Here is a 19,078-nt window from a genome sequence, read left to right on the forward strand (position 1 = left end):
CCAACTAATCACTTTGATTACTTCATTGAAATCTGGTGGTGTAACCTTTTCTAGATGTGTTTTATTTTTTGGATAAGGCTCAAATTCTAAGTATTCTTTTGGTTCCTCAGCATTTAGTAATACTTTGAAATGATCGGCTAAAATTTTAGCTTTTTCTTGATTATTTCCCTTGTTTTTATTTCATCATGAGTGTGGGTGGAGTATACTTTGTTTGATATTGTCTACATGTTCTGTAAAAATCCTTTGTCTTATGTTGTTTGAATGACTCGTGTACGATGTTTGGGTTGTCTTTTTGATGTCTCTTTTGATTCTTCTAATTTCTTTGGTCGCTTGTGTTCTAGCAAAAGTTAGTTCTTCTCGAAATTTTTCAGCTTTCTTTTGTTGGTCATTTAGCTGTGCTTTGTACCTTTTCTGTATTGTCAGATCATATTTCTCATTCCACCTGGTGTGCTTCTTTCTCCTTCTAATAGGAGCAATTTCTTCGGCAATGTTTTTCAGTTTACCAGTAATCATTTCCAATTTGTGGCTTCGATTTGTTTTGGATCTCTCTGAATACAATGCATTATTTATTAAGTAGCTGGGGCCATATTTCCTCCTCCTAGTGGATTTTGGGGGTTTGTATTTCTGTCTTGGGGTTAACTTGATTTTTATCTTTGAAATATAGAGGTCTGAATTGATGTCCACCCCACGAAGGACTTTGACATGATAGATTTCTTTGTGGTACTTTTTATCCATTACTACATGGTCTATCTGAAACTCACCCATTTTAACATTAGGGCATTTCCAGGTCATTAACTTGTGCAGTTTTCTCTTAATTCTTGTGGTGTCAAGAATAAGCCCACAGTCTATGCAAAGTTCAATTAATATATGCTTTATATTATTATTATTATTATTATTATTATTATTATTATTATTATTATTATTATTATTATTATTATTATTATTATTTTATCCTCAACAACCAAAGTAAAAATAACCTGGCACTAAATAATTTTGATCATCAAAGACACAAAGGTGTTTGAAAAACCGTTCGTATTGAGTTATTGTCAGTGCTGATCAAACACTTAAATGCCATATGTCTTTGGGCGGGATTACATTGTGAACATTTCTTCACAATTAAATTACAGTTAATTATTGTTTTCCTTGATTAAGAGAAGCCAGTATAGCCAGAATGAGAATGTTTAACCATAGAAACATCTTAATCAGTTTCCAAAAAAATGTACTTGTGAGTGTCCTCTGAGTGCGTAACTCACAAGCCACACCTCCTGGAAGATGAACACACGTGATGTTGCCTCGCCTGCTTCTCCTACATCCTCAGGGTTGGCCAAAATATATATGCCCAAATGTTGCCTGTTTTCCGTTTCATCTGGAATTCTTCTGATCACGAGTGTACACTACACCTAGGAAACTGGAGTTGGAAAATAATAATTAATGTACAAGGTGGGCCAAAAGTCACCATTCCTGTACGTACTTAGTGGTCTAATGGGTGTGTGTATGCTCCATTGTTGTTGGCTTCCTTTGTGATTATTTTAAAACATTTTGTGGCACATTTCCCTACTTTGTCATTAGTCTTGTAGTGATTTTTTGTCACTTTCTCCTACATATCACAGTAGACTGTTGTCCATTATTGTAAAAGTAAACTTTTGTCCTCATCCTGAGGAGGTTGCAGTTCTTTTCAGGCAAATCCCCAATGGAGGTGAGCTGTGTGTGCCATTTTATTCACATACCAGCCCTCCTGTCAGTCTTAAATCTCTAGCAGTACTGGAATTTGAACCCAGGCCTCTGAGGATGGCAGCTAATAGTTCTAACCATTACGCTGTGGAGGCTCCAGTATGGTGAAGTTGATGATTGTTGGGGGCCATCGTAATGGTGGCTTGTGATATTGATCATCCATGGCCTGTCCACCTCCTTACAAAAGTAGTTACCGGTATTCAGAAACTCGCATATAGACTGCACAAAATGGGCATTGATCCTGCTTATCCATGACCCAACCATTTCTCAGTAAGTTGTTCCCTTAACATGTCCCTTAAAAAATATTATCCATTCACATAATTGCCCCCTGCCCACGACATAAAATGTAGTGAGTTATTTTCAAACTCCTTTGTGAAATGTGCATTTTCCTTTGCACTGAAAACAAATTTACAATTATGTATGTTGCCGTAAATCACACTCCTGTCTATAAACAGGACATTTTCTTAAGATGCAACTATGTGAAAATGCTGTAGGAATAAAGCACTTGCATCTTTGTGTTTGCCCCTTTCAAAATCACTGAGTTCATTGATTCAAAGAAACTTTAATCCTCCCATGGGTGGGGGTGGTAGAATAACACCCATGGTATTGCCTGCCTGCCTGCCTGCCTGCCATAAGAGGTGACCAAAAGGGGCCCCAGGGGCTCTTAACTTCCAAGCGTGGGTTGGTAACTATGGGGCCCTTAGCAGATTCCTGGCATTTCTTCCACTTACTTGTGCCAGGCTTCTCACTTTCATCTATCCCATCTGACCTTGGTCAACTCTTGTTCTTTTCCAACCCCAACGGTATTAGAGCATTTGAGCCAAGGGAGTCTTCCATTTTCATGCCCTTCGTAGCCCTTGCCTTTCTTTGACCAATAGCTTCATTTTTCAAAGTGTTGGACCCCTTCCATGTTTTTCTTCTTATTAGTGGTTATAAAGGATGGTTGCCTAGTTGTTCTTCCTCTTAAAACAATAATCACCATCACCACATGAAGTTGAACATGGTACTCAGAGTTCTGATGCTTATTTCTTGGGCAATTTACCAGGTGACTGTTCAATAGATTCAACAACCTCATCCCATAAAGACAAACTGTTGACTAGTCAATCACTTCAAGGACTGTTGTTGACTAATATTGTAAATGAAGTTAAGATAGGGTCCACCTATTCAATACAAGTTCAATATCAAATTAATACATAGATTTTAATCATCATCATCATCAAGTACTGGTATTGACCTTTAGACATGTTTGTGAAATTAATGACTGGTTTGTTCGAAGGCAGTTTGGGTTTAGGAAAGGTTATTCCATTGAAGCTCAACTTGTAGGATTCCAGCAAGATATAGCAGATATCCTGGATTCAGGAGCTCTATTGGACTGTATCACGATTGACCTATCTAAGGTAAATCATAGGAGACTACTGGCAAAAATGAGTGGAATTGGACTTGACAAAAGAGTGACTGAATGGGTGGCTATGTTTCTAGAAAATAGAACTCAGAGAACTAAAGTAGGAAAAGCTTTATCTGTCCCTGTAATAATTAAGAGGGGAATTCCTCAAGGCAGTATTATTGGACTTCATGTTATCATATACAGTGGAACCTCGATTCTCCATTTTTGGAGGGACCACGGGAAAAAAAGTACAACACAGGAAAACGGAATATCCGGGAAGGAATGAACCATCAACAATTTGGCTAAACATCACAAAAATAAAATATGTATACTTATAATCTTACAAACACCCCTAAACCAAACCAAACTACAGTCCCAATGGGCCTTCCGCCTACCAAGCGACCGCTGCTCGGTCGGAAGGCCTGCAGATTACGAGGTGATGCATGGTTAGTGCGATGAATCCTCTCGGCCGTTATTCCTGGCACTCTAGACCGGGGTCGACATCTCACCATTAAATAGCTCCTCAGTTTAAGGTACTGATAATCTTAGAATGAGTGAACCCAGAACCAGCCCTCATATCCAGGTAAAAATGTCTGACCTGGCCGGGAATCGAACCCGGGCCCTCCGAGCGAGAGGCAGGTAAGTTAGATCGCGGGGCTGGCTTCAAACGTTAATTACCGGTACACGACTTAAAAATCTCGAAACTTTACATTCAGTTTTACCAGGAAAACTTCGTCAGTTTCCTCTGAAAACTTCTTTCAGTTCAGCAACTTTGATCAGCCAAACTCTTCGAAAATTTTAATACCCGTAACGCCAAGCCAAACAACAATCCACCACTCGTAGTTTTAAAATCTCTAATCTAATAAAATAAAGTACATTAGATACCAAAGCATCCAACATGATGGCGAAATCTCTTCTTTTTAATCTTACATTGTAATTTGGTCACCGGTATACTGTTCATAGTCAGTTTGTGGAAATCTTGTACCGCGTAAATTAGGCCTGCATCGACTATTAAAGGTTACAGTGGAACCTTGGATTGTGAGCATAATTCGTTCTGGCAACATGCTTGTAATCCAAAGCGCTCGTATATCAAAGCAAGTTTTCCCATAAGAAACAATTGAAATGCGGATGATTCGTCCTCAACACAAAAATATGTATTCGCGTACCATTTCTAAAACAAAATATAACGTAAAACAAATTAAAGTGCACTTTTCCTTACAATAGAATTATTGTTGGTGTGAGGGAGACGAGAGATGACGTGTAGCACGAATTTCACTAACAGAATCACTGCTATCTGTTGGCTCACTGGAATTGTTTTCTTTTCGTGCAACTTTAACGAGGAACCTGTCCAATGGCTGTTGCTTTTACCTCTTTTTTAGGATTTCACGAAAATGTGACATTACATTGTCATTGAACTGATTCATCGCTCGCACTGCTACAGCCTTATTCGGGTGGTGTTTTTCTACAAAATTTTGCATCATTTCCCACATTTTTCACTTCTTACGAATCTCAGTTGAAGTGAGAGGTTCCATTGACTTTTTCTCCTCCTCTTACCCGGACAAGATCTCCATAACCTCCTCCTGTTGTTCGCGATGCAGGTCCATCAGTTCGTTGGTAGATAGTTCCTGGCAATGTTCTTCCGCCAGCTCATGAATGTCCACGTCATTCACCTCCAGCCCCATAGTCTTCCCTAAGGACACAATTTCATAACAATCGGCGGCTCATTGTCACCAACAATTCCCTTAAAGTCACGTTCAAGAACACAGTCAGGCCAGAGCTTTCCCCAAGCGGAAGTGTGAGTTCTCTTGGTGACCCCATCCCAGGCTTTATCGATGATCTTCAGCCAGTTCACGATGGGGAAATGATTTGTTCCAAACTCTCGGAGGGTAAGGTTTGTTTCTTTGGTCACTTCGAAGCATCGCTGAAATAGTGCTTTGGTGTATAGCTTCTTGAAGTTCGAAATGACTTGCTGATCCATAGGCTGGAGTAGTGTTAGGAGGAAGGAACTTAACCTTAACGAATTTGAATTCCGCCAGTAAGTCGTTCTCAAGGCCTCAAGGCCTGAGGATGAGCAGGAGCATTGTTCATAACCAGCAAGACTTTAAGCGGCAGATTATTTTCTGAAAGATATTTCTTCACTACAGGACCAAAGACGTCGTTCATCCATTCAAAAAACGAACAGGGGAGGGGAAAACATAGGCACACCTGACGCTCGTATTGCGGAACCTCACTCGCTTATCAAGTTACAATTTATTTAAAATGTTTGCTCATCTTGCAAAACACTCGTAGACCAAGTTACTCGCATTCCAAGGTTTCACTGTATGTTGAACTTGAGAATATTGTTTCAAATGTAAATATCGATCCTCAAGTTCTCGAATGCATTATATTAAATTCTGCCTGTTACTGATCGCAATCAAATTGGAAAGAGCAAAAATAGCATTAACACTTCCGAAATTACGGTTATTCACGACCTTGCTCTTGGCTGGAAAGCGCGCTCGTTGTACAATATAAATGGTCCGTTATTGGACATTATAAATTTTCCAGCGAACTCATTCCTGGTTGCCAGCGTTAGCTGGAAAATTTATAATGTCCAATAACGGACCATTTATATTGGTATTGTAAATTTACTCATTCGGAACAAATATTTCAGATTCCCTATGGGAATCAACATCTATATCTCGTTGTACAAGTCGGTACGACTGCAAAATGATACATAGTTTCTAAATGTAACGTGCGCAAATAAAGCGACTACAGTTTTTATAACATTTGAACACAAAACGTGAAATTCCCAATCTTATATTAGGACGAAAACAGTAATAGGCAATCCCAAAACTTCCCATGGCTTTATGTACGCCTATGTAAGGTACAACATCTGTTCTGGTCTCGATAACATAATCGTATACGATAATATTAAAATATTAAATTTGTGTTATACTTAAGAAGGAACAGTTTTGATTCCTGCCTGAAAGCCCAGTGACTATACAGTGCCCTGAGGGAAGTGCCGAAAACCTGTTCGGCGATACACTTGGGGGGGGGGAATGTAACCTTGATCATAATGTAGACGTTTTGAAAGTACGAACATTTGACAAAACTCTTTCTGTCTCCTTCCAGTTGTTGTGAACACTCTCTGCTTTATGATTTCCGCAGAATCTCTAAACAATACCACCCGAATGCGATGCTAAGATGGTCCGTTATGCAAGTTCACCGCCGATCGCTTTTCCAGTACGGTACTGTGCAGTACTTCCTCGAATTACCGCATTGACGGGACGTTAACACCAAGATCCGTAAGTATGCTGTAGCCGTCCTTTCGTGAGATACACTTTCTTGAAAAACACGTGATCGAGGATTTAGCATTGATGGGACTGAAATTTTTGGACGGTTGATCCGGGAAATCATTTCTTCAAGGAACAGATAATGCAGGATGTTTACAACGTGATTTACTTAGGATGCTCGCGGGACCACATAATTTGAAAGAATAATACGGGAAAACATAGTTTCTGGGAACGTATAATCAAGGTTCTACTGTATATATCAATGATGTGTGTACAGAAGTGGAATCAGAGATAAGGCTTTTTGCATATGATGTTATTCTGTACAGAGTAATAAATAAGTTACAAGATTGTGAGCAACTGCAAAATAACCCCGATAATTTTGCGAGATGGACAGTAGGCAATGGTATTATGATAAACGGGGTTAAAAGTCAGATTGTGAGTATCACAAATAGGAAAAGTCCTCTCAGTTTTAATTACCGCATTGATAGGGTGAAAGTTCCTTTTGGGGATAATTGTAAGTACCTAGGTCTTAATATAAGGAAAGATCTTCATTGGGGTAATCACATAAACACGATTGTACATAAAGGGTACAGATCTCTGCACATGGTTATGAGGGTATTTAGGGGTTGTAGTAAGGATATAAAGGAGAGGGCATATAAGTCTGTGGTAAGACCCCAACTAGAGTATGGTTCCTATATATGGGATGCTCACCAGGATTACTTGATTCAAGAACTGGAAAAAATCCAAAGAAAAGCAGTTCAATTTGTTCTGGGTGATTTCCGACAAAAGAGTAGCGTTACAAAAATGTTGCAAAGTTTGGGCTGGGAAGACGTGGGAAAAAGGAGACGAGCTGCTCGACTATGTGGTATGTAATACCAATATAATGGTCCCTATGGGAATCAACATCTATATCATTATGTGCTATGTTGCGAGCTGTCGGTGGAGAAATGGCGTGGAATGACATCAGTAGACGAATAAGTTTGAGGGGTAGGAAAGATCACAATATGAAGATAAGTTTGGAATTCAAGAGGACAAATTGGGGCAAATATTGTTTATAGGAACGGGAGTTGGGGATTGGAATAACTTACCAAGGGAGATGTTCAATAAATTTCCAATTTCTTTGCATTCATTTAAGGAAAGGCTGGGAAAACAATGGATAGGGAATCTGCCACCTGGGCTACTGCCCTACATGCAGATCAGTAGTGATTGATTGACCTACTACAGAGGTCATCCTCAGCCATTGACAAAAGTAAAGCAGATAAATTGGCAAGATCTACTTTTTAATTTCGTGTGGCTATTTCTAGCCGAGTGCAGCCCTTGTAAGGCAGACCCTCCGATGAGGGTGGGCGGCAAGATCTACTGTACAAAAGTGAAAATCATTAAAATATAAGTAAAGGATATGTATAATCTCCAGAAGAATTTTTAAATCGTAGTTTAAATGTTTGTGAACCACTTATATTTTAACTGTTTCCTTTACTCATATTTTAATGATTTTTACTATTCTAGATCTTACCAATTTGTCTATTTTACTTTCTTCAATGCCTGAGAATGACCTCTGTAGTATGTCAAAACTAGTATCTTTTGATTAAAATATAATAACTATTAATTTGATATTAACTTGGTTTAAATAGATAGATCCTACCTTAACTTTATTTAAAATATTATGAATTTTGTCAATACTGATCAATTATGAAGTTTGTATCTTATGGCTGCTATTGACATCGGAACATTTGTTTGTTCCAAGCTAACATTGTTGCTTTTCCTAGAGGAGGGCTTGATGGCCACTGACCTCTGGGATTGCCACTGGCTTCCCACCGAGATGTCCCTGGTTTAATGCTGTAAGAGTTTTGAAATGAAATGTAATGTCCTTGTGGTTCATATTCCACATTAAACTGGATGTCCCATGGCTGTGATCATATCAACAGTCACTTAAAACTACAAGCTAGCTTGCTTTCATTCTCAGAGGCTTTTTCTGAAATCATTGTTGAAACCATGTTATAATTTCTTACATTGTCTACCCACATTGTATTTTCTGGATCCAGACACTTGCAATCAAATGTTCTTCAATAGGCAAATTACTCTGTCATCTATTTTGTGATCACATGCTTAAATGACACATGAATCTTCACTGCTCTGTTTCTCTCTCTTCCCTTGGCTAACCATTTGTTTCGCTGTTGCCAAAACATGCTAAATGGTACTAAATGGCATTATGGCATCAGATATTAATCAGGTATTCTCTGCTATGTATAGGATTATTGCTGCTTGTTGCCAGTCTTGTAGGTTTTTCTTGTTTTACGGGTGTTAACTTAGTCTTTTTGAAGTGGATTTACTGTTGAATTCTGTCCTATTTTCCTTAATCATTGTTATGCTATGTTATTTGTATGTGATCTAGTAGCACCTCATTTTAATCCTTTTTAACATTTATGCCCTTTACTCTTGAGGATTATAATATTGTTTTAAATATATGCTAATTACAGAATGCTGTTGTTGTTTTAGGTGCTTGTTCAGTTGGGAGTGGCTGCGTCTTTGGTCTCAGCATGCTTGGAGAAAGCTTGGTGGTGTTGTGATCCAGATGAAGTTTTTTGAATGGCTGGGATTTCGTCAGAACAGTTGGTGGAATTTTTGGCGAAGAGGTAGAGGCTCTACCTCAGGTAGAGCCTCATCAAGTGAAAGTTTAGGAAATCGGTTCAAGGATGGATTTCCTCCCGGACTAGAAAACAATATATCTCTTCCTGCTACAGGAGATGAAGCAATGAAACGATTATTGGCCTGTAAGGGGAAGGATCCATACAGGTATATTTATAGTGTTGTTAGAAGTATTAGTGTTCTAAGTTTGCGTGTTTCAAAATTGTAATCCTACTAAAGGAGGTTGGAATTATGTTGTGCAGAAATTCTTCTGTAGTTGGAAGGCAACGAAAAAAGGTATTTGTCGCATTTAAACAACCCTAAATACCAACGTCCTTAGATGGATTAACATAACTATTTTAGGAAAGATTAATCTTCCCTTTCATTTTCGTTATCTGTCTGTGTCTGTCAGGTCATCAGCCCTGAGGCTGGTTGGATCCCCAGATAACACCACCAAAGGCTATGGAGTTATAGGGAAACCGCAACAACCCATGTTAGGACCAAAATGAGGCATACTCGGCAAGATAAGGAGTGAGGTAGTTTGCCAATTACTTTCCTCGCTGGGCTAGAAAGTGCTATTGCAGCACAACTGACCCTATGAGCTACACCTTTCATAACAATCAGACGAACTAGTTGTGCTCAGCACTACCCATACCCCAGCTGCTTCTGTATTGTCATAGCCCTGGATGAGACTGGGACTATGGTGGAAGCTACGTTTTGCTCTGGCCTGTGCCAAGAGACAGATGCAAAAATGCTGCATCCATCAAGAAATGGCAGTAGGTGGTTTCATTATCACTTACACGAGAATAGTATCGCAATAAATTGTCCTCATGGGCATCCACTGTAGCCTATTTGAAATGCGGAGTTAATTATCCAGTCATTCCCTTGCTTAAAGTTGTGGGACCAAATCCTGGTTCAGGTAGTTGGCATTTAAGAGCGCTTATTTTTGATAGAGAGAGGAAAATTCTGATACGCTGTGGTCTCTAAAAGATGGTTATTATTTGAAGGGACTACTACTACTACAGTCTAGATAAAGTTTGATACTTTCATTGACCTTTCTCAGCCTCATCTTTGTCTGTTACAGTATGAAAATGACTGAGGTATGAGTGGTGTAAAAGTTTCACTCATAGGGTCAGTTGGTTTGTGAATTTCAGTGGACTTGGTAGGGTGACACATAATAGCACCAACTGGCACAGTGAAAAAAGCAATGTGAAATTACCTCACTATTCATTTTCTTAGTAGAACCTATGCATCTTGTATGGCATGTGTAGGCTATCTATGACAGCTGTTTAGGATCCAACCAGCCTTTGGGCTGAGGATTTAACGTACCGTATACCGTATTTGACCCCTTTTTTTCCCACTTTCACAGCCAGAAATAATAAAGGGGGGGTCCAATATGCGATGACCTCAAAATTTTGTGCAGCGAACACATGACTTCTAGGTTATAAAGAGCTATAAATTGTACGTGTAAACATTCTATACTATTATTTAACAAACTTAGAATGTATTTAAGTTATACTGGCTATTTTCGTCGGAAGGCACTGTTTCTAAACGTAAAAAGACAAAAAAATGGTGAACACGAATTTTAGGCCTACGGTATGTATAAAAGTCCGTTTTAGTTACTCATGTCATGTCATTCGATACATATTAATTCCTCTGGTGAGGTTGACGTCAGGAAGGGCATACAGCCGTAAAAACTCGCTACGAAGATTCGTCTCACTTCATACTCGATCCCGTAGAAGAAAGGGATAAGGGTATCGTGTTATCATATAATTAAATATTGATACAAAAGAACTTAATGGCCAGTCATTCGTCTCTGTCAGTTCAGCAGTAGGCCTACCATACTGTAAACCTGATCACTGCTTTCATTTGAATTATCACCTTGCACCTCCAACTTCCCTGCCTTGCTACTGGCGTGTCGCCCTTCTAAGTGACGTCATCTTCACTGCTATCTCTCGTCAGTCACGTCAGCCATGCTTCATTGTTCATTCTCTTCGAGCCATGCACTGCAATCAAGAGCATGCAAGGTCCCGTCTTTTTGAACCTTTTAAAAATAATTTTGTTCCCGACTATAGAGTCTAAACAGTGTAAATCTATTCCCAGATGGCCTCTGATATTCCCAGTTGGTGTATATGTAGCAGAAGCCACTCCTTCTGAATAAAGCTGTACTGTAGAAGGCATGCCAAACCATCAGCTGATAACTAACTAGCGTATGTTACGAGGTGTACTTCCGAATGTAATACATAGTAACTGGAAACATTATTTTGATAACTGCGGCTGTTGAAACACAGAGCCTTATTTTTGAGTATACAGTGAAACCTCGATTCTCCGTTTTTCGAGGGACCATGAAAATAAAACGTACAACACGGGAAAACGGAAAATCCGGGAATGAATGAAAACCATCAACAATTTGGCTAAACATCACAAAAATTAAATATGTATAATTATAATCTTACAAAAACTCCTAAACCAAACCAAACTACAGCCCCAGTGGGACTTTGCCTGCCAAGCGACTGCTGCTCAGCCCGAAGGCCTGCAGATTACGAGGTGTGCATGGTCGGTGCGACGAATCCTCTCGGCAAATATTCCTTGCTCTGTAGATCGGGGTCGCCATCTCACCATTAGATAGCTCCACAATTAAAGGTATTCACGTAGGCTGAGTGGACCTGGAACCAGACTTATATCCAGGTAAAATTGCCTGACCTGGTCGCAATCGAACCCGGGCCCTCTGGATGAGAGGCGGGCATGTTAGACCGCGAAACCGCATTAATTACCGGTACGCGAGTTCAAAATCTCGGTACTTTATATTCAACTTTACAGGGGAATCTTCGTCAGTTTCCCGTGAAAACTTCTTTCAGTTCAGCAACTTTGATTAGGCTAGCCAAACTTCGAAAAATCTAGTAACGCCAAGCCAAACGACAATCGACCACAAGTAGTTTTTAATTCTCTCATCTAATAAAATAAAGCACATTAGATACAAAAGCACCCAAAATGATGGCGAAATCCGTTCATTTCTTAATCTTTCATTGTAATTTGGTCTCCGGTGTACTGTTCGTAGTCAGTTTCTGGAAATCTCGTACCGCGCAAATTAGGCCTACATCGACTTTTAAAGGTTATGTTGAACTTGAAAACATGGTTTCGAATGTAAGTATCGATTCTTAAAAGTTCTCGAATGCATTATATTCAATTCTGCGCGTCACAAATCCAATCAAATTGGAAATATAAAAGAAATGTAAAAACTTCAGAAATTACGGTTATTCGTGACCTTGAGGTCATCTGGAAAGCGCGCTCGCAGCACATGTCAGTCGAGTTTGAAATAATACCAACCATTTAAAATGTAACGTGCGCAAATAAAACGACTGCAGTTTTTGGTATTTTAACACGAAAACGTAACATTCCCAGTCTTACATCAGGACCTAAGCAGTAATAGGCAATCCCAAGACCTCCCATGGCTTTCTTTTTCTTTTTTTAATATAGGGTGCAACATCTGTTTTGGTCTCGCTAACATATCATGTACGATAATATCAAAAGGTACTGAATTTGTGTTAAGAAGGAGCAGTTTCGATTCCTGCCTGAAAGCCCAGTTACTCTGCAGTGCCCTGAGCAAAGTGCCAAAAACCTCTTCGGCAGTATGATCGAAAAAATGTAAAAATATAAACATCTAACCCTGGACATAATATGGACGTTTTATAAGTGAGAACATATGACGAAACTCGTTCAGTCTTCAAGCAGAGCTGTCGAAATGCGCCGTGTCTCCTTGCAATTGTTGTGGGCACCCTCTGCTTTATGATTTTCCGAGATTCTCTAAACAATACCACCCGAATGCGATGCTAAGATGGTCTCTTATGCAAGTTCACCTTCGATCGCTTTTCTAGTACCGGTACAGTACTTGCTTTAATTATCGCAGTGACGGGGCGTTAACGCCAAGATCCTTACATATGCCATAGCCGTCCTTTCGTGAGATACAGTTTATTAAAAAACGATTGATCGAGGATTTAGCATTGATGGGACTGGAATTTCTGGACGGTTGATCCGGGAAAGCGTTTCTTCGAGGAACGGATAATGCGGGACTTTTACAACGTGATTTAATTACGATGCTCGCGGGACCACGTAATTTGAACGCATATTCCGGGAAAACGTATTTTCCGGGAACGGATAATCGAGGTTCCACTGTATTTCATGCTTGTTCTCTACATTTATCACATCAGGATTTGCGTAAACAGCTGTCCAGGAGATAAGACAGACTACGTTGTTTAGGTTAGGTATATTATCGCCCTGATAGTGCCAAAAGTTTGACGGAAAAAATAAAAATAAATAGGAAAATATACCGCATTTATGGATATCTACAGGTGTGGCGGTAATGAGTTTTATTATCATAATGTTTAATTTTGTACGTTCGTTGTCTTTTTTTATTAATGCATACCCTAGTATGTTTTGTTTGGCGTCTCTGAAAATCGTTTAAAGTACGTCGGGACATAAAATTATTATTATTTGTTAGATACGTTGGCAAGTAAAATGATTGTTTGAATTGGATAGCTTTTATCACGTTTTAAACTTACTTCTCTCCAAATATGTAACTATAATGGCCCGAGTTATGAGATATTAAACGACCACTTTGTTAATGATCTCGCCTGCTGTATAAATAGCAACAACCGTGAATATTTCTCAACTAAAGTAAACTCGTTTCCTCATCCTGAGGTGATACAGCTCTTTTTAGACACGCCTAGTGGAGGGGAGTTGCAGGTACCGCTTTTACTGCATATCAGCCTTCCTGCCATTCGTAAATCTCTGGCAGTACGGTACTGGGAATCGAAGTCAGACCCCCGAAAACAGCAACTAATTGTGCTAGCCATTACGCTGGTGGACATTATTAACTACAAAACAAAGACATATAGCATGACTGATGCATGCTTGCAATGCGGGTTGGACACGAAGCTAGGCCTATTCATCCATTTGTGCGACGTCATCAGAGCTGCAGTAGACGTACGCTACAGAGGCGGACATTTCTTAACTATGTAACACAGATGTACTGCATGGATTCGATGCGTTTTTCATTGCGTAGGTCGTACGGACGAAACTATTCACAAATTTGTGCGATGTCATCAGAGCTGTAAGAAGACTTGTACCCGCTTCGAAGCGGAATCCTCATCGTTCTCTGACTAATTACGTTGGGGGGTCTTATAGGCAAGATTTTTTTTTTCATTTTCTTCGTCTCGAAAAGCCAGGGGTGGTCTAATACGCGAGGGGGGTCTAATACACGAGTAAATACGGTAATCCCAAATACCACCCACACTTTTTTTTTTCAAAATATCGCTTAAAAATTGGGTATGGGTCTTATTCAAGTCTTTCATCTTGCAGCGCGATACTTCACTCGTCTTAGGGAATGTTACGTTTTTTAGGTTATTTCAGTTTTAAGGGTTGGCACTGGATTCAGCCACGTTTTCTGATAGTGTTTATTTGAAAATAACAAGTGGACATGTCTGTACTGTATTTTTCTCTCTTACATATTTAATATGATAATGGAGATTTATTCTATAACATAAATGTGTGTAAAACTTTCCTAAAAGTTGGCTGTAGCTCAGTAAAATTATTTCTATGTACGGAACAACCCTTAAATCAAACATTAGCACACGCATGGTCACAGTGACTTGGCAACCGACCTTCTCAGCACGTGCTCCACCAACCTCTAACACTAACACACCTTTTCTTCTACCGTAAGTGCTCGGCAGCAGTCAGTCTACAGTCTCATGTTCTTAGAGTGCCACATGTAAACATGAATTCAACAAGGTATTTGCTGTGTTTTACTGTAAGTGAAAAACTGAAAGTTATAAAGGAAGCTGAAATTTTCGGAATTCGTGCAGCTGGTAGGAAATATGGTACAGATGAATCTTGTATTTAAGATTGGAGAAAGAAGAAAGATTTTCTTTTAATCTGTAGTGATGATCATAGAGATTGCCATGGGCAGAATGCACAGTTTCCTGACATTGAAAGGATTCTGTACAAATACGTAACAGAAAGGCGGGAATTGAGATACAGCGCGTGTATCGAAATGTGCCAATTGAAAGCATTAGAAATCGCAAAAGAACTTATGCCTGAGTTTAAAGCAAGCCGAGGGTGGATCAGAAATAGCTATAAGAGGAATGGATTGAACATTAGAAGGCATACCACAATTTCACACTGTGTTCCTACTGCCTATGAAGAAAAACTGTTTTTTTTTCCAGCGCCATATAATTTGGTTGCAAAAGAAAAATTTGTATTTTCAAAATTGGAAATTCAGGTCAGATGCCCATCTATTTTGAAATGCCATTAGACATTACTATCTGAGTGTTAAGGGGTCAAAAAGTGTTTCCATCAGAACGGGTGGTAATGAAAAACAGTGGTGTACAGTAATGTTATGTATATTTGCTGATGGAACTAAACTTCCACCGTACGTTGTCTCGAAGAGAAGGACGCTGCCGAAAGAAAATCTACCTCCTGGTGTTATTGTCGGAACTCAGGACTCTGGTTGGATGGACAGTCTACTAATGGAAGACCGGCTGTAATATATTTGCTTTGCTTGGATGGAAAAGTTTGCTTGTTATGGATAGCTACCACAGTCACACCACAGAAACTGTGAAGAAGCAAACTAAGGGCACAAAAACTTATCTAGTAATCATTCTGGGCGGATTGATGTCTTTCTTATGTTACAGTCGTTGGATGCCTGTGTAAACCGTCCGTTCAAAGCAGTCTTGAAACAGCTGTAATACCGACGGGGTGGCGGCTGACAATCATGCTCCGACGCCATCTGGTCGTATTAAGCACCCGGAAGTTCAGCTGCTTTGTTCATGGGTAAAGACTGCGTGGAATCATATCTCTGGTGACCTCGCCTGGAAAAATTTCCAGAAATGCAGTACAGTAGAAGTCCATTATAGTGAGAATTCATAACGGCGAAAAATTTACTCACTATAGCGGGTTGTCGTTATATCCGATTTTTGTAAAAAGTCGGGAAAAGCCCCATACACATTAAAATCAGTATGAAACGGCAATCAGTTTACTTGCGTTTTCGCTGATAATATCCACAGTATGGCTTACTATTTGTTGTTTTTCGAAATCCGATACTGCGTGAATGAGTGTTTAATTTCATTCTGAAAAAATATATTACCGTATTTCTCCCAATCCAAGACGACCCCCACTTTTTCCTTCAGATAATTTTAATCAGGCTTAAAAAGTGCTTTGTAAAATCATATGAATGTCTTTCTTATACAGTAAGCATTTTTAGACTATTTGTAGATGCTGAACATTGGCTTACATTGACGTATTTTTTTTGCGGCTGTACAGTTATGCTTTATTTCAGCAGGTTTAATAACCGTTAACTTAAAATTGGCATCATAATATCGAAGGGAACTCGTTGAAAATTTGCCAGCAATGCACATTCCACGCTTCTCTACAATACGACAATCCATCAGGAAAATAATCTTGCTTACTATAAAACTGTTACTTTCACTCAGGGTCAGATATAACTGGTTGCCGCTACATGCACGTCTTGCTTGATGGATTCGGCCAACTTCAGCGGCTAGCAATGTATAAGGCCTTAATCGTGGACTTTGAAAGTCAACGAACAAGTTTAATACACCGCAGTATGGCAATTCCGCCCTTGCAGTTTTTGCACATACCTCACAATTTCATCTTCGACTTCTTTAAAGCGTCCTTGTTGCGGGCAGCTGAATGCATTTTTGGTGCAGTACGCATTTTTAAGCTATTTTCGTCTTCACGGCAACGCCGATTATTGGCTTTAGTTAGGCCTATGCCGTATTTTCTTGCGGCTGCACAATTATTAATTATTTCCGAGTGTTGTATAGCCATTAACTTAAACTTGGCATCATAACATCGACGAGAACCCGTTGAAAATTTGCCAGCATTACCTGTTCCACGTATCTTTATAATACGACGATCCATCACGAAAATATTCCTGTTGTCTATGAAACTTAATTTTACTAAGCGTCAGGTACAGCAGACGTGTTATAACTCTGCTACTAAGTAGCCGTGGCCTTTCTAAGAATTCAAAGGCTCGCATGTTTTGATGCCATTCTGCAGATTTGAGAAACGTTTTTGTAGAGGATAATAGAATGCCATTCTCTCTTCACTAATTCCCGAGATCCAGTGACTTTACACATAGGCACTGTACAACCGGTACAACCGGTCGCCGCGGCTAGCGATGTATGATAAGGAGGCGGTCGTTTATTGTCAACAAGTTTTGTGTGCGTGCATGGGAGGGGTGAAAAGAAATAGCTCGGTTACTGCGGTAGTTAATGGAGAACAATAAAACTTTGATTTCTACCTATTCAATGCATTAATGTTGACGAGAGAGCTCGTAAATGCATATAGCGTGAAAACTATAGTGTACAATACATTAATGTATTGAATAGGTGGAAATCAAAGTTTTATTGTTCTCCTTTAACAGACTTTCAATACGGAAAAATGAGGATAGTCTCTTGCAATACTGCGGTAGTTGCCAGTGGTGTTCATTACTATCAGGCCGCGAATGTAAAACGACCCTTGATTTTTCACATGAGATTCTGAGAGAAAAACGTCTTGGGTTAGGAGAAATATGGTATCATTCCAGAGGATTCTGTGGCAAACATTTCAGGTTTCTTCTTCAAACGGCGTCACCTAACCTAACCGTATATGTATCATGAAAACCTATTTGAAACGTATGTAGAGAAATTATAATCTCCTCGCTAAAAATTGACATAGGAATAGCTTTCCAAAATTTAACTAGACACGAGAAAATATAGGTAAACTATCCTCTGAAATCAGTGATGTACCCTGCCATATCTTGAGGTGTATCACATTCTTACTTAATTTCAGCATACGGTAATACATTAAAATTAAGAGATCGTTTACTTCAACCTTTATTTTTAACGAGTTAACAACGGTTATTGGACACGTTATTTACGTATTTATTACGAAAACATGTTCTCCTCTTTCATTTTCATTTTCCTTGCGGAAGAGCAGTAGACGAGTATTACTATTCGACTCCGACATTGCCAAGAAGTAAGTATAAATAACCACCTAATCGATACTTTATTAATGCCTCAGGCAAAATTGAATAAAATTAAAACTTACAGGACATGTTTCGACCACTTAGTGGTCCTCTTCAGCTGTATAAATAAAGAACTGAAAAGAAAAACATTGACAATAAGCACAAATAAAAGTTCTTTGGAGACTCCTTTGATAAAAATGGAGGTCGTCAGAATAGGTCATCTTGCCTTTCGTTCTTGTTTGGAAAAGATGTTTATTCTGCGCTGTCTAGAGGGTCTGTCTTTGAGCGCGACCTGGTGAAGTAACGATGTGATACAGTTTGACAGTTCATGGAAAGCTCTGGAGAGAAGGGAAGTAGAGTTTCATCGTCATCTAAAATAACATGTGAGGGAGGAGGGAGATTGGGCTGTGCTTCTGCGATGTCGTGTTTGATTATATCTCTTGTTCGTCTAGTCTGTTTCATGTCTACCCATTCTAAGTATTTGCTAATATTCTCATATAAGATGTTTTTATGCTCGTTGTTTTCGTTGAGATTCTCTTCACCGTTTTCCAATTTATCAAGAACAATGTGGATGTTTTCCAGGTTGTTCATAAGATTACTTTTATTAATCATACAGATAATTTGAAGGTCCTGTTTTATATTGGTGAATTTGTGGTTGGACTCTTTCATATGGGATCCCATGGCAGAGAATCTTTTGTATCTTTCAGCATTGACGTGTTCTTGATATCTAATTGAGAAGTTCCTTCCAGATTGTCCCACGTAAGTTTTTTTACATTGAGCACAAGTCAGCTTATAAATACCCGATTCCTGGAATTCGTCATCTTTAAGTTTATTAGCTTTATTATGACTAAAGAACCTATGTTTCGTGTTGTTGTTTGTAGAGAAGGCTACCTTGGTATTGTGTTTCTTGAATAAGTTGGTGATTTCGTAAATCTTCGGGTTATTAAAGGTGAATTTTACATATCCTTTTTCTTTTTCTGAATGCTGTTTAAGTTTAATTTGTTGTTGGTATTTGCATTTAGTGATGATTTTATTGATGAATTT

General features: G+C 39.1%; 1 protein-coding gene across 1 annotated transcript in view; it reads left to right on the forward strand.

Moving 5' to 3' along the window:
* Positions 1-19,078, forward strand: part of LOC136857016 (uncharacterized) — a 227,929-nt gene that overhangs the window by 127,382 nt on the left and 81,469 nt on the right. The window contains exon 5 of the mRNA XM_067135358.2: positions 8,884-9,180. Coding sequence (XP_066991459.2) covers positions 8,884-9,180 — 297 coding nt within the window. The remainder of the gene's footprint in view (positions 1-8,883; positions 9,181-19,078) is intronic.

The sequence above is a fragment of the Anabrus simplex genome, chromosome 1 (assembly GCF_040414725.1).
Source record: "Anabrus simplex isolate iqAnaSimp1 chromosome 1, ASM4041472v1, whole genome shotgun sequence".
NCBI classification, from domain to species: domain Eukaryota; kingdom Metazoa; phylum Arthropoda; class Insecta; order Orthoptera; family Tettigoniidae; genus Anabrus; species Anabrus simplex.